Raw genomic sequence first — 27,128 nt, forward strand, 5'->3', positions numbered from 1 at the left:
ATTCAAGGTGGAAAAAGGGGTCATTTGACTTTTAACTTAGAAAAGTTTCAAGTATGTTTGATTCCTCCAACTTCAAGGTCAGAATTCGTCAAGTTCCATGTTTCAAATGGAAAAAGTTACAATATTAAAGTTGTTCCCTTTCATGTTAGCTTTCCAAAGAGCTCAAGATCATTCCATTTGGACAAGAATTGAGGGACTTGGACATGGTTCCTTTGCATGGCTTGTTATGGAAACTTTTGCACTCAAATGTAAATCTCCTTTGCATGCTTCCATGTTCTGGCTTCGGTATCAATTGTGTATGAATTTGGAGTGGATTACATCATTACTTGGGCGTAATCACATGTCCATCCACCCATGCACACAACTTTCCATTTTTGGTTGAAAATTTGAAAGGTGTGGAAATGAATTGAAGAGCCTATAAATACATGATCATTGCATCAGAAATGAAGAGAACCTTGCCCAAGATCTGCCCATAAACCCCATATCCTCCATTGAAAGAAGACCTTGAAGATTTCTTTGAAATCGAGTTTCAGTTCAAATTCTGTTTGTGAACTAAAACTCCAAGGGTTCACATCCTTTTTCATCTCAAACATCTCCTACAAGCAAGAGGAAACAAGGCCAGTTGATTTGAATCAAGATCTAGATCAGAATTCATCCCTCTTTTTAACTTAGAAATGGAGAAGAAATTCAAGAAATGACTTTTAATCTTTGTGTACTGACCCCCAATCGAATTGTTTGGGATTCCGAAGTGAAAGAAATTATTTTATCTACTAATAGTGGACAAATTGGGGTATTACAAAATCATGCGCCTATTGCCACAACTTTAGATATAGGTATTTTGAGAATACGCCTTAAGGACCGATGGTTAACGATGGCTCTGATGGGCAGTTTTGCTAGAATAGGCAATAATGAGATCACTATTTTAGTAACTGATGCAGAAAGCGCTAGTGACATTAATCCACAAGAAGCACAACAAACTCTTCAAATAGCAGAAGCGAACTTAAATAAGGCTGAAGGCAAGAGAGAAACAATTGAAGCAAATCTATCTCTCCGGCGAGCTAAGACACGAGTAAAGGCTATCGTAGAGACTATCAAGAGGATCTCCTAACAAGTTGGTGCAAGAAAAAAGATGGAAAATTACAATAAAAAAATGGTGAGTAGAAAAACTTATTAGATACCGGAATCAATGGTATCTAATAAGTTCTCCCAATACCTTACCTACTATTGGATTTGAACCAATGACTCCTGCCGTATGAAAGCAATACTCTAACCACTGAGTTAAGTAGGTCATTTATCATCCTAAATAAAAAAAGTCGCTGTCTATCAGATCAATGGATTCTAAATGTTATATTACTTATAAACAATACAAACGCAATATAAATCAAAGAGATTGGATGATGTAATGTAATATTTATCTTGACAAGAATTTATTTATCGAATATCATCCAATATGTATGTATCAAAAGCACAAGGGCTATAGCTCAGTTAGGTAGAGCACCTCGTTTACACATGCGCCAATGTTTTTTCATAGGAGTCCATCATGTAATTAAAAGAGTTGATCTTAATTGATAAATCGATGTCTTACTCCAGGAACAAAATACGAGAACAATAGCCTGACAAAGGATTTAGACGTCAAATGGAATCCATAATGGATTTGAGATATTGATAAGGTGAATACTTAATCTATTCAATGCTAGGCAATGAGTCTAGGGACCTCAAAAAAATTCTCTTTTCTTACTATCTTATGAACTTTAAGGTGTATGAAGTTTCATTTCCTATTTTATATTTTTATTTAAGTAGGTTGATAGAGAGTCCATTTAACTTAAGTTGATTCAGGCCAGAAGCAGACCTACGTCAGGATAACCTTCTTCTTTGAAAAACTTTGGTAGTGCTCTTAGATTTTCATCTAAATAAGAAATCAGAGCACAGGGAGTCATTTCCTTTTTCTTTGTGGAAAGAAAAAAGATGGTAGACTAATTGATATTTCTATCAGTTAATGAAAAAGCCCAATGCAAAAAAAATGCACGTTGGGTCTTTAAAACAATTCAAATCATTTTGATAAGAATAGTTTGATCTGTTTTACCGAGAAGGTCTACGGTTCGAGTCCGTATAGCCCTAATATTACTACCGATACTACTCAGATTTCTATTTATTATCTCATATCTGTCATTACAAATAGATTTCTAATAATACTATATTTATTATATTAGTACTATATTGAATACGAAATACTAGTAATACTATACTAGTAGTATAAATATACTTGAAATACTTTTTGGAATAGAAAGAATGATAGAATGATATTAGTATACTCAGATACTAATTTCAATTTTATTAGAAATAATGTAAACTTAATAAAATACAAAGCATTTCGATTTAGATTAGATTAATGAATCTAAGAATTTGAAAATTTCAATTCAAATCGACTAAGAATTAATATGAATCCAGTATATTTTCCACATTCATAGGAGTACATTTATGTTTTTGCTTTATGAATATGATATTTTTTGGACATTTCTAATAATATCGATCTTGATTCCTATTTTGGCATTTCTCATTTCTGGAATTTTAGCTCCAATTAGGAAAGGGCCAGAAAAACTTTCTAGTTATGAATCTGGAATAGAACCGATGGGCGATGCTTGGTTACAATTTCAAATCCGTTATTATATGTTTGCTCTAGTTTTTGTTGTTTTTGATGTTGAAACAGTCTTTCTTTACCCATGGGCAATGAGTTTTGATGTATTGGGGGTATCCGTATTTCTAGAAGCTTTCATCTTCGTGCTTATCCTAATTGTTGGTTTAGTTTATGCATGGCGAAAGGGAGCATTAGAATGGTCTTAATTCTTGAATATTTGGACAATTAAACAAAACATTGAGACAGTTATGAATTCCATTGAGTTTCCCTTACTTGATCAAAAAACCAAAAATTCAGTTATTTCTACTACATTAAATGATCTTTCAAATTGGTCAAGACTATCCAGTTTATGGCCGCTTCTGTATGGTACTAGTTGTTGCTTCATTGAATTTGCTTCATTAATAGGATCGTGATTTGACTTCGATCGTTATGGACTGGTACCACGCTCTAGTCCTAGGCAGGCAGACCTCATTTTAACAGCGGGCACCGTAACTATGAAAATGGCTCCTTCTTTAGTTCGATTATATGAGCAAATGCCCGAACCAAAATATGTTATTGCTATGGGAGCCTGTACAATTACAGGAGGTATGTTCAGTACCGATTCTTATAGTACTGTTCGGGGCGTGGATAAGCTAATTCCTGTGGATGTCTATTTGCCAGGCTGTCCACCTAAACCGGAAGCTGTTATAGATGCTATAACAAAACTTCGTAAGAAAATATCTCGAGAAATCGATGAAGATCCAATTAGTTATCAACGAGAGAATAGGTCTTTTACTACCAACCACAAATTTTATGTTGGACGCAGTACTCATACCGGCAATTCTAATCAAGGATTATTCTATCAACCATCATCTATTTCAGAGATGACCTCTGACACATTTTTGAAATATAAAAAAGTTCAGTATCCTGCGACGAACGAAAAAGTGAATTAAATAGCATCCTTTTGTACAAAATACAATAAGAAATAGCAAGCAAGTCAATCTTAAAAAATTTCATTGTAATGTAAATAAATGGTAAATACTTATACCAATCTGATAAAAAACTCGGGAGAAGTCAAAAAATGCAAGGTAATTTGTCTGCTTTGCTAGTCAAACACGGAATAGTTCATAGATCTTTGGGTTTTGATTACCAAGGAATAGAGACTTTACAAATAAAGCCCGAGGATTGGCATTCGATTGCTGTTATTTTATATGTATCTGGTTACAATTATCTACGTTCCCAATGTGCCTATGATGTAGCACCAGGAGGACTATTAGCGAGTGTCTATCATCTTACGAGAATAGAGTATAGTCTAGATCAACCCGAAGAGGTATGCATAAAAGTATTTACCCCAAGGCAAAATCCGAGAATTCCTTCTCTTTTCTGGGTTTGGAAAAGTGCAGATTTTCAAGAAAGGGAATCTTATGATATGTTAGGAATCCATTATGATAATCATCCGCGTCTGAAACGTATTTTAATGCCCGAAAGTTGGATAGGATGGCCTTTGCGTAAAGATTATATCGCCCCCAATTTTTATGAAATACAAGATGCTCACTAAATGATAAAAATAAGAAAGTAATCAGAACTTCGACAACCCCAGATATTCAAGAAATATCTGTATGGACATTTTCTTTTTCTTATAGATTAGACAGAATAATAGAGGTTTCATTCCTATCTTAATTCTGGATTATGATAAATAAGAAAATTGATAAATAAAAAAGACAATAATATAGGGATTCATTGAGATTCAAAAATGGGATGGAGCAATCCTTATTTCGGACGTAGGATGAACTGAAAAAGTTCTGCATCATTAACTATGTAAGATGCACATCAGCATCAATTAGATATCTGGCTAAGAAAAAGAAAAAGTACGATTAAATACAAAGAAATGGACCAGATTTTTGAATAATGTATCTCAGATCAATTTTGACTATTCTCACCTATGAACTCCCCTAGATTCCACTTTTTGGTCTTTCAACCAAATAATTTAACCATTTGAATATTGTTTCAATTGAAATATTAACATTCGTTATTGCAGCGCACAAAAAATAGAAACAAACTTGAATCATTCATTTTCAGACTTCCTTTTGATACCTAGAATATACATCTATTCATTCTTCATCTAGAAAGAGCATATCTCCGTACACCTACATAAATTATGTAGGATGATTAAGACCACTAATAAATATCTATCTATTCCCCCAATTTTTGAAAAGAAATATGGGAATAGATACTCATACATAATGAGTCGCCGGGAACCAGATTTGAACTGGTGACACGAGGATTTTCAGTCCTCTGCTCTACCAGCTGAGCTATCCCGACCATTCTTGACGCACCATCCTAATTTTAAGAAATTACTTGAGTCTATGTCAACTAAATCAAAAAAGGGCCATCAAAATGAGGGAATTTAATTGGCTTTTGGGGATAGAGGGACTTGAACCCTCACGATTTCTAAAGTCGACGGATTTTCCTCTTACTAAAAATTTCATTGATGTCGGTATTGACATGTAGAATGGGACTCTATCTTTATTCTCGTCTAATTAATCAGTTATTCAAAAGATCCATCAGATTATGGTGGAGTGACTGATTTGAGCAATGAATATTCAGTCATTTTTTCTTCCAGTTGTAATTGATTCTAATGTTTCGATTGTGATAGAATCAAAATAGTTACAAATAGAAGTTAGAAATCTTCATTAATCAATTGAATGTTGTCAACTCCATTTGTTAGAACAGCTTCCATTGAGTCTCTGCACCTATCCTTTTTTGATTTTCACTTTCTGAACTTTTATTTGTTTTCAGAAAGAAGGATTTGGCTCAGGATTGCCCATTTTGAATTCCAGGGTTTCTCTGAATTTGAAAGTTTTCACTTGGTAAGTTTCCATACCAAGGCTCAATCCAATTAAGTCCGTAGCGTCTACCAATTTCGCCATATCCCCCGTTTTTTCTTTGAGATTGATATCATATCGCATTAGGCTGTTTTTTTCATTTGTTTGTATTATGAGTATTATGAGAATAATATGCTGGAACTGTTGAATTTATTCGAAACCTACACTCATATTGGGTGGGGGAAAATTTCCTTCTATTTGTTTTTTCTTGATTGATTTTCTTTCATCTATATCAGATACCCATAATTTAGTCGAATCAGAAATGATTCTATTATCTATGTATTCGCAATTCAATATACAGAGATATATACTACATATATCTCTATCTTAGATGTCTCCCCTTCTATTCTTTTTTGATAGAATTTAGAATACTCTAACGTTCGATTCTTTTTTTCCTTCGAGCAGACAGATACAGACCTTATAATAACAAAACGAAAATTATTAAAATCTATTTATTAATTTATAATTCGACATTTATTTAGAAATTCAATAGAAAGATCTAATTTTTAATTACTTATCCAATCCAATTTCTTTTGATAATCCATCCAATTTTTTAGAATTCGAATGGATATGTATAAATCGATATGGATATATTATATGTATAAAATAAAAGACATTCTACATATTTCATCTTAATGCATAATCATTACAGAATATAAATAACTGTAATCTAATTAGTCATTATTTAAATTTAAATTAAATAAAATGATAATATAATATTGAATATATCTTAAAATAGATATTTCTATTTTTATTTCTATTGAAGATAATATTCTATATACTCTTTACTATTTTCTATATATATATTATATATTTTCATATAGATAGAATGAAATATAAGGTATTCTAGAACATTAAAGAATATATACATAGAAATAATATTCCTATATAATTCTACTTTTAATAATTAAAATGATATATAATAGATAAAATTATATAAAATAAATTTAAATAATAAGGATCGGTATCTATATAAGGTAATTTCTAAATAATATTCCTATATGATTCTAAATTGAAAACCTTATATTCCATGAAAACCTTTTAATAATTAAAACTTTATAATTTCATGTTTAAGATAATTTCTCTGGTATCTATATAATTCATTTTGATGTTATTTATAATTTTTTTTTTTTTCAATTTACCTCCTAAGGGTGACACACAAGTAATCCATTTTCTCTATTTCTTGATCTCTGCGTGAATCATATGTTTGCAACAAAAGGGACAGAATTTTCTCAATTCCAATCGACTAGGCGTATTGTGTCGATTCTTTTTAGTAATATATCGAGAAATCCCTCTAGATTCCTTATTAACACTCTTTTTATCACAACTAGTACATTCTAAAATAACAGTTATTCGGATATCTTTACGCTTAGCCATGAACCTCCTTTGGTTTTTTTTATTCACTTAACTCTTCGATTTTAAGATTCGAAGGGAAGAAGAAAAAAGGAATGAAAAAAAATATAAGTTGATAATTGAAAATCAAATTCTGAAATATTTTGTTCCAATGAATTTTATATAGTACAGTAATAATTCACTACTACAATGCTTTCGAAATAGATTTCGAATCACAGTATAGTATTTCAGTTTTGATGAAAATATCTTGTATGATATTATTGTCCCTACCTACCCTAACAAGACCATTTCTGGTCTGACTATTAATAATAATTATTAATAGCAATGGAATCGAAGTATTAATTCAATTCCATTGAAACGAAACCTGGGAAAAATTCCAAATTTCACTGAGGCCAAATCCACCTTTTTAATTTCCTTTTTTTAATTCTAGTATAATTAGAAAAAACGAACGAAGAGGGATTGAATCACAGATATTTTATTGGATCTCTAATCTTCGGCACCCTTTCCCGTGCCAATAACTAGAATCAAAAAAAGGGGAATGTCAATGCATCTGGGAATAAACGATTGATTTCGATCAAGAGACCTGCTAGAGCCGCGAACCATAAAGTACTTGCCACTGGTGCCACAGAGAGATATGTTTTTAGATCTCGCATTTCAAATCCTCCTTCGTTTTTTCTTGTAATTTGTAATACATAATAATACAGAATATAGGAATATTATTCAATGTTTTTTTATTAATAAAACCACTTGGATTTGTCAGGGGAAGTCCGAATCCAAATTGAATTGTACAACAATTAATTAGATATTTTTTTATAGAGTACTATTTTAATATTTAAATATTATTATTTTATTTCTTTTATTCAAAGAATTATATTATAATTAAATATTAAAATAATATTTTTAATTATTCTATTTTTCATATATAAATTCTATTATATATATCTTATTATTATTTGTATATTCTTTGTTCTTGTTATTAGACTCTTTGTATCTTATTATTTATAGATGCTTCTCTGTTTTTAATTAATTGACTATAAATATTCTATAAGAATATTTGTTCTTTATACGATCGATATAAGAAAGTAAAAAAACAAACGAGAAAAAATGGCAGGATATATTCTATATATAATGGAAGAATGTGGAAAACAAGACAAAAATTTTTTAGAATGACACTGGAAACTGATGTAAAGGGATGTAGCGCAGCTTGGTAGCGCGTTTGTTTTGGGTACAAAATGTCACAGGTTCAAATCCTGTCATCCCTATCCCTAACTATTAGTTATCGTATCAGCAGTAACAAGAGATCAATTGTGAGCGATTCAAATTGGACATACATACTCAATATGAATAGTTATATGAATAGTTCTCCATATTGAGTTTGTATGCATGCAAAAGATGTATTGCCATCATCGGACATAAAATGATTAAAGAAAGCGCTCTTAGTTCAGTTCGGTAGAACGCGGGTCTCCAAAACCCGATGTCGTAGGTTCAAATCCTACAGAGCGCGATACCATTCTTCTCAAATTGAGACTAAAATAATGGGATAACAGTCTAATCCAAAGTGTTAATTTGATTTCCTGTCAATTAGGATTAAAACAAAAAAATAGGAGGTCAATAAACAAAAGAGACAGTAATAAATCAAATATCCAACTGATCGCCACGTCGGTATTGTAAATAGGCCGTTACAAATAATCCAGCCAAAGTAATAGGAATTAGACCTAACACGATTCCAAATAGAAAAACTTCAATCATTTGAGTTTGGTTGAAAGTAAAAAAGGTGGGGATAATAGCGATCCTTAAATATGAATTTATATTGACCATGAATCTCAATGACCAAGAATTGGTCATATGATAAGGAGAATATCCTAAATATTCTAAAATTTCCAATCCATCTCAAAATTGCAAATCAAATAAGTCGTATCTTATTCAGACTGATAAAAATACCTGCGGTTATAGTTAAAACTGCTAGTAGAAAACCGAAATAACTGGTTAGAGTGGGCATAAGGAAACTAGATGAAATATATTCTTTCTATACATATGTTTATAAAGCACTTTCCTAAGTTTCCATTTTTTTTTTGAGATAAAAATAGGAAAATAAGCAAAAAATACCACTTGAAAGATACAATTGAAAATAATTGATTCATGAATCAATTATTACGGACGAACAAAAAGAAAAATAGAGTTACATAGGTAAGAAATCAATTCATCATCTGTGACATCTACCCAGCCTGTGATTCCAAATCAACATCAACTCATGACATGAAAAGCTCTATCTTTGTAATTCAACCAAGAAAGACCCGTACGTAGACTTTTTGTGTCTAATATAAGAACAACGAATCTTCATTTTGAAGAAAAAAGGATTTTTTGTTCTTATATTAGTATCCATTGTCTGCATTCACTGATATAAACACGCATATCAAAAAAAGTAAACCCCCACCACCATTGCGTATTGTTACTTATCGGATATAGAATAGATCTGCTTCTTTTTGTTCCTACGAATAGAATGTTCCTTTGTTTCTAAAAAACTAGAACAAATATCAATTCTACTAGAACAAATATAAATTCTTTAATGCGAGATAATTTACTAAAAGGGGGAGGTCCATAGCATAGTTTTTTACAGTGCAATAAAGTTACATAGTGTCCATTTTTTGTTAATATTAAGGGGTATTTTCATGGGTTTGCCTTGGTATCGTGTTCATACCGTTGTATTAAATGATCCCGGCCGTTTACTTTCTGTCCATATAATGCATACAGCTCTGGTTGCTGGTTGGGCCGGTTCGATGGCTCTATATGAATTAGCAGTTTTTGATCCCTCTGACCCTGTTCTTGACCCAATGTGGAGACAGGGTATGTTCGTTATACCCTTCATGACTCGTTTAGGAATAACCAATTCGTGGGGTGGTTGGAATATTACAGGAGGCACTATAACGAATCCGGGTATTTGGAGTTACGAAGGTGTGGCCGCGGCACATATTGTGTTTTCGGGCTTGTGCTTTTTGGCGGCTATTTGGCATTGGGTCTATTGGGATCTCGAAATCTTTTGTGATGAACGTACTGGAAAACCTTCTTTGGATTTGCCAAAAATATTTGGAATTCATTTATTTCTTGCAGGGGTCGCGTGTTTTGGTTTTGGCGCCTTTCATGTAACAGGATTGTTTGGTCCTGGAATATGGGTATCCGATCCTTATGGACTAACAGGAAGGGTACAATCTGTAAATCCCGCCTGGGGTGTGGATGGTTTTGATCCTTTTGTTCCGGGGGGAATAGCCTCTCATCATATTGCAGCAGGGACATTGGGCATATTAGCGGGTCTTTTCCATCTTAGTGTGCGTCCACCTCAACGTTTATACAAAGGATTGCGTATGGGAAATATTGAAACGGTCCTTTCCAGTAGTATCGCTGCTGTATTTTTTGCAGCTTTTGTTGTTGCTGGAACTATGTGGTATGGTTCAGCAACTACCCCGATTGAATTATTTGGTCCTACTCGTTATCAATGGGATCAGGGATACTTCCAGCAAGAAATATATCGAAGAGTTGGTGGTGGGCTAGTCGAAAATCAAAGTTTATCAGAAGCTTGGTCTAAAATTCCTGAAAAATTAGCTTTTTATGATTACATCGGTAATAATCCGGCAAAAGGGGGTTTGTTTAGAGCGGGCTCAATGGACAATGGAGATGGAATAGCGGTTGGTTGGTTAGGGCATCCTATCTTTAGAGACAAAGAGGGGCGTGAACTTTTTGTACGTCGTATGCCTACTTTTTTTGAAACATTTCCGGTTGTTTTGGTAGACGGAGACGGAATTGTTCGAGCAGATGTTCCTTTTCGAAGGGCAGAATCGAAGTATAGTGTCGAACAAGTAGGTGTAATTGTTGAATTCTATGGTGGCGAACTCAATGGAGTCAGTTATAGTGATCCTGCTACTGTGAAAAAATATGCTCGGCGTGCTCAATTGGGTGAAATTTTTGAATTAGATCGTGCTACTTTAAAATCGGATGGTGTTTTTCGTAGCAGTCCAAGGGGTTGGTTTACTTTTGGACATGCTTCGTTTGCTCTGCTCTTCTTTTTCGGGCACATTTGGCATGGTGCTAGAACCTTGTTCAGAGATGTTTTTGCTGGTATTGATCCAGATTTGGATGCGCAAGTAGAATTTGGAGCATTCCAAAAACTGGGAGATCCTACTACAAAAAAACAGGGAGTCTGATAGAAATAGGTTTGTTCCTTTTCGATTCGACTTTTTTTGTTGTTATTTGAATTTGATATAGGGAACTAGACAAATCTTGATTTCAATCATTCCATTTTGTTTTACTCTTGTTCTTTCTTTTTCTTTATCCAGGAGATAATCCCCCCACCCCAAAACAGGTATGAAAGTTATAATTGTAAACCACGATCAAATCTATGGAAGCATTGGTTTATACATTTCTCTTAGTCTCGACTTTAGGAATTATTTTTTTCGCTATTTTTTTTAGAGAACCCCCTAAAGTTCCAACTAAAAACACGAAATGATTTTGAATTATCTCAATTGAAGTAATGAGCCTCCAATATCGTAATATGGGGGGCTCATTACTTCAACTAGTCCCCATGTTCTTCGAATGGATCTCTTAGTTGTTGAGAGGGTTGCCCAAAAGCAGTATATAAGGCATACCCAGTAAAACTTACAATTAAACCGGATATAGAGATGGCAATTAGGGTTGCTGTTTCCATGATTGTATAATATCAAGACTACAATGGATCTATAGGGTAAGATCCTTTATCTACAGCGGAATGGTATACAAAGTCAACAGATCTCAATCAAAAAAATAGGATTTATGGCTACACAAACCGTTGAGGGTAGTTCTAGATCTGGTCCAAGACGAACTGTTGTAGGAGATTTATTGAAACCATTGAATTCAGAATATGGTAAAGTAGCTCCGGGGTGGGGAACTACCCCTTTGATGGGGATTGCAATGGCCCTATTTGCGGTATTTCTCTCTATTATTTTAGAGATTTATAATTCGTCCCTTTTACTGGACCAAATTTCTATGAATTAGAGAATTCGATTCACAAGAACCAACTAACTAGCTTTTCAATAGAAAAGTAAAGTTTACCATTTAGATCGTTCCTTTTTAGCCCATTCCATTTTGATTTATTTGGTAGTTCGACCGCGAAACTTCTTTGTTTCTGTATTTCCGGAATATGAGTGTGTGACTTGTTATAATGGATCCTATTGATAGTACAGAACATAAAATGGATACGTCATCTTATCTTGATAGATGACTTTACCCCGTCAGATATTTATTCTAGTATCTGGAGCACGGAATATAGAAAATAAATAGATTCTAAAGTGTTAGAACTATGATTCATACTTAATATTTATATTTAGACCTCGCAACCGGACGAAAAAAATGAAAGACTTAGAAGAATTCATTTAGAAAACGAAATGGAATTTTATTCTTTAAAACTACCGCCGCTTATCCATTTCTTTGTATTTTTTTTTTTTCATTATATCTATTTCTTGAAATTGAATAAGTGATGATCCAGCAGTTCTTACTCAGGGAATTCTTGGACTTCGATTAAAGGTTTTTTTTGGAAATCATCGTGGTTCTGGTATGAATCTCAGGTTTTTAATTGATTCTTATAGGGTCTTAACAAGAAAATTCTTATCAATAATAATAATAAAAAAAAAAACAGCAGTAAAATCTTATTACAGACACAATACAAAAAAAATGAAGTAAATAATAGAAGATTCACGAGGCCGGTAAGGATCAAGAGAAAAGACGAGTGAGCCGACTTGAAATTTTGGCATTATAAACACTAAGAATATTTTTTGGATTTCTATTTTTTTTTTATCTTCAAAAAAGACTGGAATCATAGGATTAAGTTAAGAAGTGTAAAACTTTCTATTACACATATCTCTTTTCCAAATAACGAGTATTTGAGTCTTTTTGTTTGAGCCGTACGAGATGAAATTTTCATATACGGTTCTAAGGGGGGTCCCCTGGTTTACCTATCTCAATAAAGTCTATGATTGGTTCGAAGAACGTCTTGAGATTCAGGCCATTGCCGATGATATAACTAGTAAATATGTCCCTCCTCATGTCAATATATTTTATTGTTTAGGAGGAATTACACTTACTTGTTTTTTAGTGCAAGTAGCGACGGGTTTTGCTATGACTTTTTATTATCGTCCAACCGTTACGGAGGCTTTTGCTTCTGTTCAATATATAATGACTGAGGCTAACTTTGGTTGGTTAATCCGATCAGTTCATCGATGGTCAGCAAGTATGATGGTCTTAATGATGATCTTGCACGTATTTCGCGTGTATCTCACTGGTGGTTTTAAAAAACCTCGTGAATTGACTTGGGTTACAGGTGTAGTTTTGGGTGTATTGACTGCATCCTTCGGTGTAACTGGTTATTCTTTACCTTGGGACCAAATCGGTTATTGGGCAGTCAAAATTGTAACAGGTGTACCCGACGCTATTCCTGTAATAGGATCCTCGGTGGTAGAGTTATTGCGCGGCAGCGCTAGTGTGGGACAATCTACCTTGACTCGTTTTTATAGTTTACATACTTTTGTATTACCTCTTCTTACTGCCGTATTCATGTTAATGCACTTTCCAATGATACGTAAGCAAGGAATTTCTGGTCCTTTATAGAGAATATGAATCATAGATATTTGTAATCAATCATTTTGGGGAGGAGTCATAGTATTTCATTGCTACAAATATGCATTATTTTTTTTGAATAAGACATGTATTTGGATATTTCCCTTCAACTTAACAAAATCAATTGGATTCTTTATTTGACATACACGAATAGTTGAAGGGAACTCTCGGAAAAAAGAATGGATTATGGGAGTGTGTGACTTGAACTATTGATTGGGCCATGCAGATATATGACTTAATCTTATCTGCCACATTTGAATTCACAATTAAATGTGTCTTTGTTCCAACCACCGCGCCAGTCCTCTACAGAGGATAGTCCGGTTCGCTTGAAGATAATCTTTTCTATGATCAGACTCGATCATATCCTGCATGAACAGGCTCCGTAATATCCAGTAAAATAAGTAAGATGATATAATCTAGATTATGTCATATGTATTTCATTAAACTTAATAGTATGGAAATGCATTCATTTCCTATGCATTGACTCAATTTATGATACTATCGGAGTTAAACAAGTAGATCTAAAGAAAAAGGGGGGTTGTATTATATTAGTAACAAGTAAATCCTTTCTATGTCAAAAATTCCGAAATTCTTTTTTTGAGGTATAACAGGCGAAAGGTTTGAGATCACCCAGAAAGAACTTTTTTTTTTGAAAACTTACTTGGGTGAAAAGCATTTACTTAAAAATACGAACTGAATTTTTTGCATTTGCAATGGATAGTTGTAATTTCAAAAAAAAAAAGAATTCAATCCATTTTATTACATATTATTACATAGAATCATGATATATGAGTGACTAACATAGAAAGAATTTCTATGTCTGCATTCAGTTCGTTTGATTCGTGCTCGAGCCGGATGATGAAAAATTATCATGTCCGGTTCTTTCGGAGGATGCATCTATAAGAATTCACCTATCCCAATAACAAAAAAACCTGACTTGACTGATCCTGTATTAAGAGCTAAATTGGCCAAAGGGATGGGTCATAATTATTATGGCGAACCCGCATGGCCTAACGATCTTTTATATATTTTTCCAGTAGTGATTCTGGGGACTATTGCCTGTAACGTGGGCTTAGCGGTTCTCGAACCATCAATGATTGGGGAACCCGCGGATCCGTTTGCAACTCCTTTGGAAATATTACCCGAATGGTATTTTTTTCCCGTATTTCAAATACTTCGTACCGTACCCAATAAATTATTGGGCGTTCTTTTAATGGTTTCAGTACCCGCGGGATTATTAACAGTACCCTTTTTGGAGAATGTTAATAAGTTCCAAAACCCATTTCGGCGTCCAGTAGCAACAACTGTCTTTTTGATTGGTACCGTCGTGGCTCTTTGGTTGGGTATTGGAGCAACATTACCTATTGAAAAATCCCTAACGTTAGGTCTTTTTTAAATTGATTCTATTGTGAAATAAAATATCATGACAGGTGTATTGTGTATCTAGGGAAAATTCACTTTGAAATGACTAATCCCTAGATACATCTATTTCATTTGAGACCTATTCTGAATAGATTTATTTGTGCTAAAGATTCAAAAAAATCCAATGTATTTAAAATTTATACAAAATGATTTTCGATTTGTAAAATGTTTAATATAAATTTTAAATCTTCTACTCGAAAATGTTCAATTTTCATAAGGTCTTCTTGACTCTTATTCAAAAGTTCCAATACTGTATGTATATTGGACTTTTTAAGACAATTATAGATCCGGGGAGGCAATTCTAATTGGTCAATAAAAATGGATTTCAATGTAATTTCTTTTTGATTTTTCCTTAGTTTATCCTTAACGAATCTATCATGATCATGAAAAGTAAAAAGGGGCAAAGTCATTTTGTGTTGATTGTTTTCAAAATTTAAGTTTTCTTCTTCTGCATGTAAAAAAGGAATAAATAAATCAATCAAATTCCGGGAGGCTTCATAAAGTGCTTCCTTAGGAGTTAAACTTCCATTTGTCCATATTTCCAGAAATAGTATCTCTTGTTTTTGATTTCCATTCACATAAGAATGGATACTATGATTTGCATTTCTAACAGGCATGAATACAGCATCTATAGTATAACTTCCATCTTGAATGTTGTTTAGTGTTTTTATACGATATCCCCGCTTTCTCTCAATTTGTAATTCAATACACAAATTAATAGGTTCTGTTAGGTTAGCTATATGTTGTGTATTATCAATGACTTCCACCGAAGGTGGTAAAATGATGTCTTGAGCAGTTACATATCCAGGACCTTTGAAACAAATAGACGCCTCCCGAGTTCCATACAGATTACTTCTCAATACAATTTCTTTCAAATTCATTAAAATTTCATGTATTGATTCTTGAATACCTACTATGGTAGAATATTCATGTGGTATTTTCTCAGATTTTGCACGTGTGATACATGTTCCCTCTATTTCTCCGAGCAAAATTCTTCGCATTGTAATGCCTATTGTATCTGCTTGACCTTTCATAAGTGGAGACAGAATAAAGCGTCCATAATAAAGACGCTTACTGTCTACCCTTGATTCAACACACTTCCACTGTAGTGTCTGAGTCGATACTTTTAGTTTTTCTCGAATCATAGTAATATATTTTTATGAAACTCTTGATTTAATTGTTTATTTCTCTTGAAATATTTTTCTTTAATGTTTATTGTTAGTTTTACACACGTCTTTTTTTAGGAGCCCGACATCCATTATGTGGCAGAGGGGTTACATCCCGTATAACCTTTAATAGTATCCCACTTCTATAAATAGCTCTTAATGCCGCATCTCTTCCTAGACCCGGACCCTTTATCCTTACTTCTGCTCGTTGCATGCCTTGCTCGACTACTGTTTGAATAGCATTTCCCGCTGCGGTTTGAGCGGCAAATGGTGTCCCCCTTCGTGTACCCTTGAATCCACATGAACCGGCGGAGGACCAAGAAATCACCCGACCTCGTACATCTGTAACAGTCACAATGGTATTGTTGAAACTAGCTTGAATATAAATAACCCCCTTTGGTATTTTACGAGGATGCTTACGCGAACCAATACGTCCAGTTTTCCGTGAACCAATTTTTGGTATAGATTTTGCCATTTTTTTTATTTGAAAAAAAATATAAGTCCGAAATATATGGATATATCCATTTCCTCTCAAAAAGGATTCTTTACTATTTTCTATCTAGTTATTCTATATTTATTCGATAATTCGATTCATATAGAATACCTTTTTTAAAATATCAAGCAATAAGCAATTCTATGTTATTAGAATACTTATAACTATAGACTAGATTCGAATTATTAAGTATTTAAGAAAATGGAATATTAATAAGATTTTGTATTTGAATTCTATTCAAATACAAAATCTTATTAATAGAAAGCCCTTTTTTCTTTGAATATTATCCTTGTCTTTGTTTATGTTTTGGATTGGAACAAATTACTAGAAGTCGACCTCGCCTACGGATCAATCGACATTTTTCACAAATTTTACGAACAGAGGCCGCCACTTTCATATTTTTAACTCCTTAGAAATTCAATTGAATTCCGAATTTATATATTGGAAGAAAATAGGGTTTCCTTACATTTTGAACTTCAAATTGTTACTCCTAAAAAATATGTTCAAGTTCAAAAATTAATCGGATTGAGTCAGCTATACTTCCATTTTTTCCTTTACCGGTCGTATCCAGTAAGTCTTTTTGGAAATATAGCCTAGAATCTTATTTGAATTCTATTTCTCTAAAGCACCCTGCAACATACCCTCGTTGTTGATGAATTTAATCTTCATCCCAGAATAATGCTACAAGATATGTTTTCCCTACTTCCTTATCTGTTTCCGCTAGTTCCTTATCTATTTCCGCTAGTTCCTTATTCACCCTAATAATAATGTCTTTGTCAAGTTTTCCCCCGAATTCAGATATCCATTTTTGATTCAATTGAGAAATCTCAAAAAGTAATATTTTGATATATATTATTATCATATATCTTATTAGTATCATATATCTCCGGATTGTTTAGTAGTTCTAATTTCTAAGAGGTGGAATAGAATAACACGATGATCATACGTTTATGGTAATGATCATACGTTGTTGATGAATTTAATCTTTAATAAAACAATATACGTTTTATCTATTTCGCTCATCATCGTCAAAATTTCTTCGCTAAGTTCTTGTAGCGCTAATTGAGATATCCAGTTTTCATATAATTCAGATATGGGCAAAACTATGATGATTACCATATATAACAGAAAATTTCCCCCCCTATTTTTTCTAATCGAGCCTCTCGATCTGTCATTATACCCCTAGAAGTAGAAAGAATTACAATCCCCATCCCTCCTAAAACTTTCGGAATTTTGGGATAGTTAGAATAGATTCGTAGACCAGGTGTACTAATCCTTTTTAAATTTAAAAAACTTTTATATGATCCTTTCCTATTTCTTCTATACCGTAGAGTTAAAACTAAAAAGTATTTGTTGCTTTCTCGATGTTTTCTGACGTTTTCAACAAAACCCTCTCGTAAAAGAATTTTTACAATGTTTTCGGTGATATTAGTAAGTGGTATTTGAACAGTTCTTTTTCTATTCATGTCAGCATTGCGTATCAAGGTTAGTATATCAGCGATAGTATCTTTACCCACGATCGATTTTTACTCCTTCCTTTCCATATAATCAACGTGCTCCCGTTTTTTGATTTTTTATTTTTTGATTCAATAAAATATCTAATATTGAATATGAGAATAGAATAATACTTTCTATATGTATAGAAAATTTGATTGTCATTACGACAATCTCAATATAGAATATAGAATATTCTAAAACTAAAAAAAAAGATAGAAAGAAAATGAACGAATGACCTATTCGAAACTATATAAATAATCTTATATTGAATTCGAATTCTATTTTTTTTTTTTATACAAATAGAATTCGAATTTTTATTTTGAATATATTGAATATAGAATATATATTTCATTCCTATTCTAATCTATTTCCTTCCTATTCATTCAAGTTATAGATAATATATCTATATCATGATCTCTGATTATAATACCTCGGGTGCTAATGAAACTATTTTCGTGAAATTTAACTGTCTCAATTCTCGGGCTATTGCGGAAAAAATTCGAGTTCCTTTTGGATTTCCTTCTTTATCAATGAGAACCGCTGCATTATCATCATACTTTATTATTATACCATTACGACGTTTTAGTTCTTTACAAGTACGTACAATTACAGCTCTGATGACTTGAGATCTTTCTAAAGATGAATTTGGCACTGCTTTTTTGATTACAGCAACAACAATGTCACCAATATAAGCATACCGTCGATTACTAGCTCCTATGATTCGAATACACATCAATTCGCGCGCTCCACTATTATCGGCTACATTTAAATAGGTTTGAGGTTGAATCATATCCTTTTTTCTTATCTTTGAGTCAAAAAGTTGAAGTAAAAAAAATATTATGTGTTCAAAAAAAAAAAAGAAACGGAGAATTGCCTTTTTTCATACTAAAGACCTCTTTCGTTCTAATGATTATTTGGAAAGAATGAATTGAGTTCGTATAGGCATTTTGGATGCCGCTATTGAAATTGCCTTTCTAGCGATATTTTCTGGGACCCCTCCCATTTCATAAAGTATTTTGCCGGGTTTAACGACAGCTACCCAATATTCGGGCGATCCTTTTCCCGAACCCATACGCGTTTCGGTAGGTCTTACTGTAACAGGTTTGTCTGGAAATATGCGTACCCATATTTGTCCACCCCGGCGAACATTTCGTGACATTGCCCGTCGACCCGCTTCTAGTTGTCTAGATGTGATCCAAGCGGGCTCAAGTGCCTGAAGAGCATATTTTCCGAAGCAAATTTTATTACCGCGAGAGGCTTTTCCTTTCATTCTTCCTCTATGATGTTTGCGGAATCTCGTTCTTTTTGGGTTATAGTTGATGGTTATTTCTCAATTCCATCTCTATTACAGAACCGTACATGAGATTTTCACCTCATACGGCTCCTCGCAAATAAATCAATTGAAAAATATTGAACCGATCAAAAAATAATAATAATTAAAATAATATACAATAAGATACATATGTTTAATAAAATAGAAAATGAAATAGAATATAATCGCGGGATTTTTTGACATAGAATCTATGGATCTATTAGAAATTTTTGAATCTTGCTTTGATATATAACGAAATATGTATTCTTATAGACCATTTTTTCTATCTGTATCTAAACTAGCTAATATTTTTGGATATTAAGGTTCTAACAAATCCGTATTTGTCTTTTTTTTTTTTATTATTATCATATTGGATTGGCAAAAATTTCTAAATTCCGAAAAATCCACATTTTCGCGGGCGAATATTGACTCTCTGATTATAAATTGAAGATGTAATGTTGAGTTAGTCCACAACTCCTCCAAAAACAATGAATTCTTAGTTCCTTCCGCCATCCCATCTAATGAATCAGTAAGTAAGATTTCTAATTTTAATAGAATCTTTTGTATTCACAGGTTCCGTCGTTCCCATCGCTTTTCTATTTATGGTTAGGTCTAAATTCTACAATGGAGCCTCTTGAATATTAATAAGATAATTTTTTATTTTTTAACATTTTCTTATTTGATTCTTTTTTGTTGAATCAACCTTCTCAGTTTTCTTGATTCGTGGCTCTTGATTCGTTTATTCTAGGAATATATTCAACCATATATGGATGAATTTTGAATATTGATGCTTTATTACACTACCTTTTTATGAGATGACCCATAGACCTTTACATAGTAGAATTCTATATCATTGATATCCTTTTTCTATCTTTCTTTCACCCCTTCATTTATCTGTATATTCTTATTGCTTTACAACTAATAATCTGATTTTTTTATTTCAGTTGCTATAATTATATGACCACATCCTTATTTTGATTTTAGATTTTAGGCGGTTCTTTATCTCCAGATAATGGGAAGCGATGAGTAGGTTTTTTATAATAATTAATTCTACGAATTTTTGTAGAAATTTAACCACTATAAAAAAAAAACCAACGAGTCACACACTAAGCATAGCAACTCCTTCATTCTAAAATGATTAATTAATTTTTTTTTTTTATTCAATCTTCTAAATTTTCTTCTTTGAGAATAAGAATGTAGTAAGAATTCGTCATTTTTTGTTTTATCAAAAGATGGAACGTTATAAGGAAAAGTTGATTAGTCGTTGTTTAGAAATATCCAAATTTTGATTCCAAATACCCCCCAAATAGTTACAACTGGATAGGAACAATAATCAATTTTAGCTCGAATGGTTTGTAGAGGAACCCTACCTTCTCTGATCCATTCGACACGTGCTATTTCTTTTCCGTCGATACGTCCCGCAATTTGTATTTGAACTCCTTTTGTATCTGCCTGTTCAACTAATTCAATACCTTTTTGCATTGCTTTACGAAACGAAATTCTATTCAGTAATAGTTGGGCTATAAATTGTGCAAGAATATGAGGATCTCTATAAATATTTGCAATTTTTGTAATTCCAAGCTTGATTTTTCGGTTCACACAATTTACTTTTTTTTGTACATGAGTCTTTAATTCTTCGATTCTTTGAGCCTTCACCTCTTCTTTTAATAAGTTTGGAAGTCCCATATAGATTATCACTTTAATCCGATCGATTCTTTTTTGAATCTTTATTCGTCCAATTCCATAGCCAGAGATATCGACATCGAATTCCAAGGATCCATTTATCGTGTTTAGTATATAATGCACGATACAATATCGGATCATTTTATCTTCTTTTATATTCTTGGAATAAATTATTGGTTGTGCAAACCAAATAGAATCATGACTTTGAGTTGCACCAAGTCTGAAACCAAGCGGATGTATTTTTTGTCCCATAACCCCTCACCACTCTATATCAAATGATACGTCTTATTTGTCTACTTTTTTATTTTATCTATCTCTTTTTTTTATTTATTAATCTATATCTTTATATATCTTTTTTCTTTTTCTGCTGCAGAATAAAGCAATTCAAAAAAAATAGAATAAGATGCCCAACTCCATAAAACATAAGTTCGATCTTTCCATTTTTGAATATTATTAATATTAATTACCATTCACGCTTTGTTTGTGTTGTGACTCGACACAAATTGATAAATTTCTTAATTAATCATCATTAGTGATGAATACTAATTGTAGCGTCAAATGAATGTTAAGGAAATATAGGTCAACACTCATGTTGTTGATTGAGAACCACCAAATCAGCCACTCAATGAATGGTAACGGTAGGTAAATATAAATCTTAAGCACGATATGTATTATCATTTTTCATCCTCCGATTGAAAAATGATGAATATGAATTTTGTAACTTCAAATGAATGTGGTAGGTTAATAGAAATCTTAACGACGAGATTTATTATCATTTTTCGCAAATCCTCCGAAGTTTAGAGTAGGTGAAAATTCTCCCAATTTATGGCCTACCATACGATCTGTTATATAAACAGGTAAATGCTCTTTTCCATTATGGATAGCAATGGTATGCCCAATCATTATAGGTATAATGGTAGATTTTCTGGACCAAGTTTTTATTATTGCCTTTTCTCCTTTTGTGTTAAGCTTCTTTATTTTTCTTAATAAATGATTCGCTACAAAAGGGTTTTTTTTTCGTGAACGTGTCATAGTTGTTAATTATTCCTCTTATAATTTGTAAAAAAGTGAATTTTTTCTCTTATATTTTATATTTCAAATTTTTTAAAATAAAATATAGAATCTCTAAAAAAAGAAAATCATATAATGTCATAGTAAATTGCTCTTTTCTTTTGTAAAGACGAAGAAACAAATTCTATTTTCTCTACGCTCCACTGACTATTTACTACGGCGACGAAGAATCAAATTATCACTATATTTATTGCTTTTTCTAGTTCTTCTTCCAAGTGCAGGATAACCCCAAGGAGTTGAGGGTTTTTTTCTACCAATTGGCGCCCTCCCTTCACCACCCCCATGTGGATGGTCTACAGGGTTCATAACTACCCCTCTTACTACAGGACGCTTGCCTCGCCAACGTTTAGCTCCGGCTCTGCCCAAACTTTTCTGGTTTACCCCAACATTCCCTACTTGTCCGACTGTTGCTGAGCAGTTTTTTGATATCAAACGGACCTCTCCAGAAGGTAATTTTAATGTTGCTGATTTACCCTCTTTTGCAATCAGTTTCGCTACAGCACCCGCTGCTCTAGCTAATTGTCCACCCTTTCCAAGTGTTATTTCTATGTTATGTATGGCCGTGCCTAACGGCATATCGGTTGAAGTAGATTCTTCTTTTTGATCAATCAAAACCCCTTCCCAAACTGTACAAGCTTCTTCCAAAGCATACGGCTTTCTGGATGTAGATTATAATATCTATACAGATGCATCTTATATATCGTTTATTTCGTAGATTATATATGACATAACGAAGTACCATACCACATGAGTGGATATATAATCTACGAATCAAAATCTTCCGAATGAATGACTCATGTTATGATCTTCTACATCCTAGGTCTTTCTGTTCCGTTCCTTCATCTGGCTTATGTTCTTCATGTAGCATTCAGACCGAATGACTCTATGAAATTACGTTGCTACTTACACCTAGTACGGGTAACGTAGGAGACATTTCTATTTTTTCCCGGAGGAATCCTTAGAATTACCACTGCTTCGCTTTCAATTTGCCTTTGACCATCAAATGAAATGTGAATAATCCTTGTCTTCCCGTTAGTTGAAACGAGGAGCGCTTCGTGTTCTGTCGGTGCTTGAAACAATTTTGTCTTCTCCATATTACTATATCTCTAGGGTCAATAATTGTATATTGGGAACTACTGAACTCAATCACTTGCTGCCGTTATTCTTCAGTTTTCTGTTGAAGTCTATCTACTCCAATTGGATCAGTGATCGATTTCTAGGTTTCGCCATAAACCTAATTGGTTACTTCCAATTACGTAAATCAATAGTTCAAACCGCACTCAAAGGTAGGGCATTTCCCATTTTTATAGGAACTTCTGTACCATAAACAATGGTATCTCCAATTATAGCCCCTTTGGGGTGTAAAATATATCTTTTCTCACCATCCCCATAGTGTATGAGACAAATGTGTGCATTTCGATTAGGGTCATATTCTATGGTTATGATTCTACCATATATGTCTTTTTCATTGCGTCTAAAATCAATTTTACGGTATAGACGCTTATGACCTCCCCCTCTATGCCCTGCGGTAATGATTCCTCTGGCATTACGCCCTTTACCACAATGATGCTGTCCAGAAATCAAACGATTTCGTGAATTGGATTTCACTTGACTGTTTACGGCTCCATTGCGTGTGCTCGGGCTAGAAGTTTTGGATAAATGTATCGCCATGTTATGTTATTAAGTGTATTTTTATTAAAGTTCTTTTCTTTCTAAGAGGTGGAATAGAATAACACGGTTGAAGCGTAATGATCATACGTTGTTGATGAATTTAATCTTCATCCCAGAATAATACTACAAGATATGTTTGCCCTACTTCCTTATTCACCCTAATAATAATGTCTTTGTCAAGTTTTTCCGAGAATTCAGATATCCATTTTTGATTCAATTCAGAAATATCCAAAAGTAATATTATCATATATCTCCGGATTCTTGATTAGTTCTAATTTCTATAGAATAACACGGTTGAAGCGTAATGATCATACGTTTGTAATGCATTGTATGTCCTATAATAGGTCGCATTCTTCTTCTTCTACCCTTTCTTGGGAGTCGATGACTATTCATAGCTATTACCCTGACACCAAAGAAGAGTTCCATCCAATGTTTGATTTCTGTCCTAGTTGATCCTGATTCGACATCAAAAGTATATTGATTTTTTCCCCATAACCGAATACTTTTTTCTGTAAATACTGCATATTTGATTCCATTCATAAATCTATTTTATTCTTTCTTCCCTATGAGTTCTAGTCTCAATAAGAATACTAGCTTTTTTACTGTTCATATATTATAATATAAGTTGAATATACCGCACCAATTTGTTATGTATGGGTGATGAGATTCCATTGATAGAGATCCAACCGCTCTTGTTTCTCGGACACATGGTCAGAACTTCGTCTCAATAATACTACTAAATTTAGAAATGATGAATTATTGAAGTTTATATCATTAACTATTCTATTTTTATATCATTAACGATGATTTTTGTGAATAAATGAATCAAAAAGATAAAAAAAATATTTTTCCGTTAGATTTTATATTCACTTAAAAAATTGAAATTATAATTGAATATGTTTGTTGTTTGTGAGAACCCCTTGAATCATTACATTACTTGATTGAAAGGGTTCTCGACGATTTATGGAAAGTATATATGCTTTCCATATTTTGCTTTCTCAGGTTCTTTTAGTCAATTAGATGTAAATGAACCATAACTATGTAGTCCTATTCCTAATAGATTGATCCCAAAATAACATATCCAAATTATAAGAAATCCTATCGAGGCCACTATTGAAGAATTTATACCTTCTAATTTTTTCTTTTTTCTAGTATGTAAATAAATTGCGAATATGGTCCAAGTAATAAAGGCCCAAGTTTCCTTTGGATCCCAATTCCAATAGGAACCCCATGCCTCGTTAGCCCATACTGCTCCTGAAAGAATACCTACCGTTAAAAAGAGAAAACCCAGACTAATAATACGATAACCCCAACGATCCAATTGTTGAATAAATTGACACCTGTAATAATTTCTAGAACTAGAAGATGAAAAAGAAATTCTTCGTAAAACATTGTTTCTTTCATTCCTATTCATGTATTTGATTTCAACAAAATCAACTTTTTTTTTAAAGAATCCAAATTCTTGCTAAAAGAAAGAATTTGGATGACTTCTTGAAACGTAATGACTAAAATAGCCACTGATAATAATGATCCACATAAAAGAGCTGCATAGCCCAGTATCATCATACTTACGTGCATCATTAGCCAATGGGATTGTAGAGCGGGTACTAATATTACGGATTGATGCATTTTGGTTAAAAGACCCGAAGTCGCAAAGCCTTGGGTAAAAATAACACTTGGTGCAATTATTGTACTTAAAAGGTTTTTATCCTTTTTAAAAAAAGGAACCATATGAAAAATGGAAAAACCCCATGAAAGAAAGATTAGGGATTCATATAAATCACTAAATGGTAAATGTCCCGAAAAAAACCAACGAGTAATTAACAATCCCGTTACACAGAAAAAAGTTATTATCATGGCTTTTTTGGACAAATCATATAATCCTACAATTTCATTGACTAATAAGGTTATCAAATGAATTGAAATAACAATTGATATCAGGGAAAACGATATATGAGTTAATATATGCTCTAAAGTTGAAAATATCATATATATAATGAAAATAAAAATATCTATAATGAAAATAAAAAAGGTATGAATACTCGGAATAGAAATAGGGAATTGAATTCATTATAGGACTTATGATTCTTTTAATTTAAAATAAAATATAGTATGCCATGCCGCTACTCGGACTCGAACCGAGATGCTCTAGCACTGCTTCCTAAGAGCAGCGTGTCTACCAATTTCACCATAGCGGCGGCTTACTCGAAATCATAATAACCAATTCTTTATTCAATCGTCGAGATTGAATAAAGTAAAGTCCTATATTTATTGAGTACATTTCTTTACTAAACATTTATTATATAAATTCATAATAAAAAAAAAGTAATTTCATTTTTTCTAAATATTGAAAAGATATGAATATAGAAATATATTCTATATGGAATCATTTTATATTTAAGTAAAACAACGTTTTGATTTCTATATTTATTTCTATTATTATTATAATTTTCAATTTTGACTTTTTCAAATTAAAAAAAAAGCACTGTTGAAACTAGAACTATCTCGTTCTGACTTCAATCCAGTAATGAAAAAGAAATTTTTTTTGTAGTTGCTTATGACTCATTCAAAAAAATTAGATTATAGATATATTTAGAATATATTATATATTATTCTATAATATATAATATATTCTAAATAGATGTTTACTATTCTATATATAGTATTAGTAAATACTATTAGTATAAAATGACTATTAAAGAATACTCTTTAAATCGAGCTAATTCATAGTATTCTAGTCCAACATTTTTTTTCTTACAAAAAAAACCTTTTGAGTTACCTTAAAAAAAACCTTTTGAGTTAAAACCTTTTGAGTTACCTGAACCAAAACCTTTTGAGTTACCTGAACCAAAACCTTTTGAGTTACCTGAACCAAAACCTTTTGAGTTAAAACCTTTTGAGTTACCTGTGAAAATGGATTCAGCTAATGAAAAGGCTTTCAATCCTGCCGTATATCCTTTTTTTTTCCAAAAATTCTTACGAATTTTTTTTTTTGATATAGAAGTGCGTTTTTTTGGAACTGGCATACAATTAGTATAGTTTTTTCGTTGCTATAGTTTGATGTGAAAGACATTTGTTCTGTAAATGAAAACGAATTATTCCGTATGTCTTATCTATCTGAATTAACTCTTTCTTTTTTTTTCGATCCAAAGGTAAAGTAAAAACATTGAATATTCTAAACCTTTTCCAAATTTTTCATAGATAATAGATATATATGGATCTCTTTTTATTGTAATGTAAAATAATCAATTAGTTCAAAAAGGAACTAATGTTTCTGAATAAAAAAAATATTATTTTATATTATTTTTATAATTTCTATCAA

The 27,128-nt window shown here is 32.5% G+C and overlaps 5 protein-coding genes and 3 non-coding genes across 8 annotated transcripts in view; 4 read left to right on the forward strand and 4 right to left on the reverse strand.

The window, feature by feature from the left end:
• Positions 1-1,106: 1,106 nt before the first annotated feature.
• On the forward strand, positions 1,107-4,861 carry LOC127121023 (NAD(P)H-quinone oxidoreductase subunit J, chloroplastic). The gene is made up of 2 exons (XM_051051644.1): positions 1,107-3,406; positions 3,877-4,861. Exons 1-2 carry the CDS (start codon positions 3,130-3,132, stop codon positions 4,170-4,172), a joined length of 573 nt encoding a protein of 190 aa, XP_050907601.1. The 5' UTR covers positions 1,107-3,129; the 3' UTR covers positions 4,173-4,861.
• A 2-nt stretch (positions 4,862-4,863) lies between these two features.
• On the reverse strand, positions 4,864-4,936 carry TRNAF-GAA (transfer RNA phenylalanine (anticodon GAA)). Its single transcript has one exon. It is a non-coding gene; the product is annotated as a tRNA-Phe (tRNA).
• A 3,104-nt stretch (positions 4,937-8,040) lies between these two features.
• TRNAP-UGG (transfer RNA proline (anticodon UGG)) lies at positions 8,041-8,114 on the forward strand. The gene has a single exon. It is a non-coding gene; the product is annotated as a tRNA-Pro (tRNA).
• A 168-nt stretch (positions 8,115-8,282) lies between these two features.
• Positions 8,283-8,356, forward strand: TRNAW-CCA (transfer RNA tryptophan (anticodon CCA)). Its single transcript has one exon. It is a non-coding gene; the product is annotated as a tRNA-Trp (tRNA).
• A 1,083-nt stretch (positions 8,357-9,439) lies between these two features.
• On the forward strand, positions 9,440-14,887 carry LOC127121027 (photosystem II CP47 reaction center protein). The gene is made up of 5 exons (XM_051051648.1): positions 9,440-11,042; positions 11,184-11,214; positions 11,648-11,840; positions 12,813-13,471; positions 14,382-14,887. Exons 1-5 carry the CDS (start codon positions 9,522-9,524, stop codon positions 14,885-14,887), a joined length of 2,910 nt encoding a protein of 969 aa, XP_050907605.1. The 5' UTR covers positions 9,440-9,521.
• A 163-nt stretch (positions 14,888-15,050) lies between these two features.
• LOC127121028 (DNA-directed RNA polymerase subunit alpha) lies at positions 15,051-18,448 on the reverse strand. The gene is made up of 2 exons (XM_051051649.1): positions 16,146-18,448; positions 15,051-16,048 (listed from the first exon to the last, which is right to left on the reverse strand). The coding sequence occupies exons 1-2, from the start codon at positions 16,552-16,554 to the stop codon at positions 15,051-15,053; spliced, it is 1,407 nt and encodes a 468-aa protein (XP_050907606.1). The 5' UTR covers positions 16,555-18,448.
• A 530-nt stretch (positions 18,449-18,978) lies between these two features.
• Positions 18,979-21,454, reverse strand: LOC127121026 (30S ribosomal protein S3, chloroplastic). Its single transcript, XM_051051646.1, has one exon. The coding sequence runs from the start codon at positions 21,314-21,316 to the stop codon at positions 20,639-20,641; it is 678 nt and encodes a 225-aa protein (XP_050907603.1). The 5' UTR covers positions 21,317-21,454; the 3' UTR covers positions 18,979-20,638.
• A 50-nt stretch (positions 21,455-21,504) lies between these two features.
• The window catches only part of LOC127121029 (50S ribosomal protein L2, chloroplastic), a 5,867-nt gene continuing 243 nt past the window's right edge, over positions 21,505-27,128 (reverse strand). The window contains exons 1-2 of the mRNA XM_051051650.1: positions 23,416-27,128; positions 21,505-22,728 (exon numbers count right to left, since the gene is read on the reverse strand). The exon at positions 23,416-27,128 is cut by the window's right edge and continues 243 nt beyond it. Of these exons, the coding sequence (XP_050907607.1) occupies positions 22,283-22,728; positions 23,416-23,806 (837 nt within the window). The 5' untranslated portion in view covers positions 23,807-27,128 and the 3' untranslated portion in view covers positions 21,505-22,282. The remainder of the gene's footprint in view (positions 22,729-23,415) is intronic.

The sequence above is a fragment of the Lathyrus oleraceus genome, chromosome 2 (genome assembly GCF_024323335.1).
Source record: "Lathyrus oleraceus cultivar Zhongwan6 chromosome 2, CAAS_Psat_ZW6_1.0, whole genome shotgun sequence".
Taxonomy (NCBI): domain Eukaryota; kingdom Viridiplantae; phylum Streptophyta; class Magnoliopsida; order Fabales; family Fabaceae; genus Lathyrus; species Lathyrus oleraceus.

Bases quoted from the DNA above. Each gene is read 5' to 3' on its own strand.
- LOC127121023 (XM_051051644.1), top strand. From the start codon at position 3,130: ATGAAAATGGCTCCTTCTTTAGTTCGATTATATGAGCAAATGCCCGAA. The intron at 3,407-3,876 runs TTACTACCAACC...ATGATGTAGCAC, and splicing joins TCAACGAGAGAATAGGTCTT to CAGGAGGACTATTAGCGAGT.
- LOC127121027 (XM_051051648.1), top strand. From the start codon at position 9,522: ATGGGTTTGCCTTGGTATCGTGTTCATACCGTTGTATTAAATGATCCC. The intron at 11,215-11,647 runs GTTATAATTGTA...TCAAAAAAATAG, and splicing joins ACCCCAAAACAGGTATGAAA to GATTTATGGCTACACAAACC. The intron at 11,841-12,812 runs GTCCCTTTTACT...TACGGTTCTAAG, and splicing joins ATTTTAGAGATTTATAATTC to GGGGGTCCCCTGGTTTACCT.
- LOC127121028 (XM_051051649.1), bottom strand. From the start codon at position 16,554: ATGGCAAAATCTATACCAAAAATTGGTTCACGGAAAACTGGACGTATT. The intron at 16,049-16,145 runs GTGTGTAAAACT...CTATGATTCGAG, and splicing joins TCGGGCTCCTAAAAAAAGAC to AAAAACTAAAAGTATCGACT.
- LOC127121026 (XM_051051646.1), bottom strand. From the start codon at position 21,316: ATGGGACAAAAAATACATCCGCTTGGTTTCAGACTTGGTGCAACTCAA.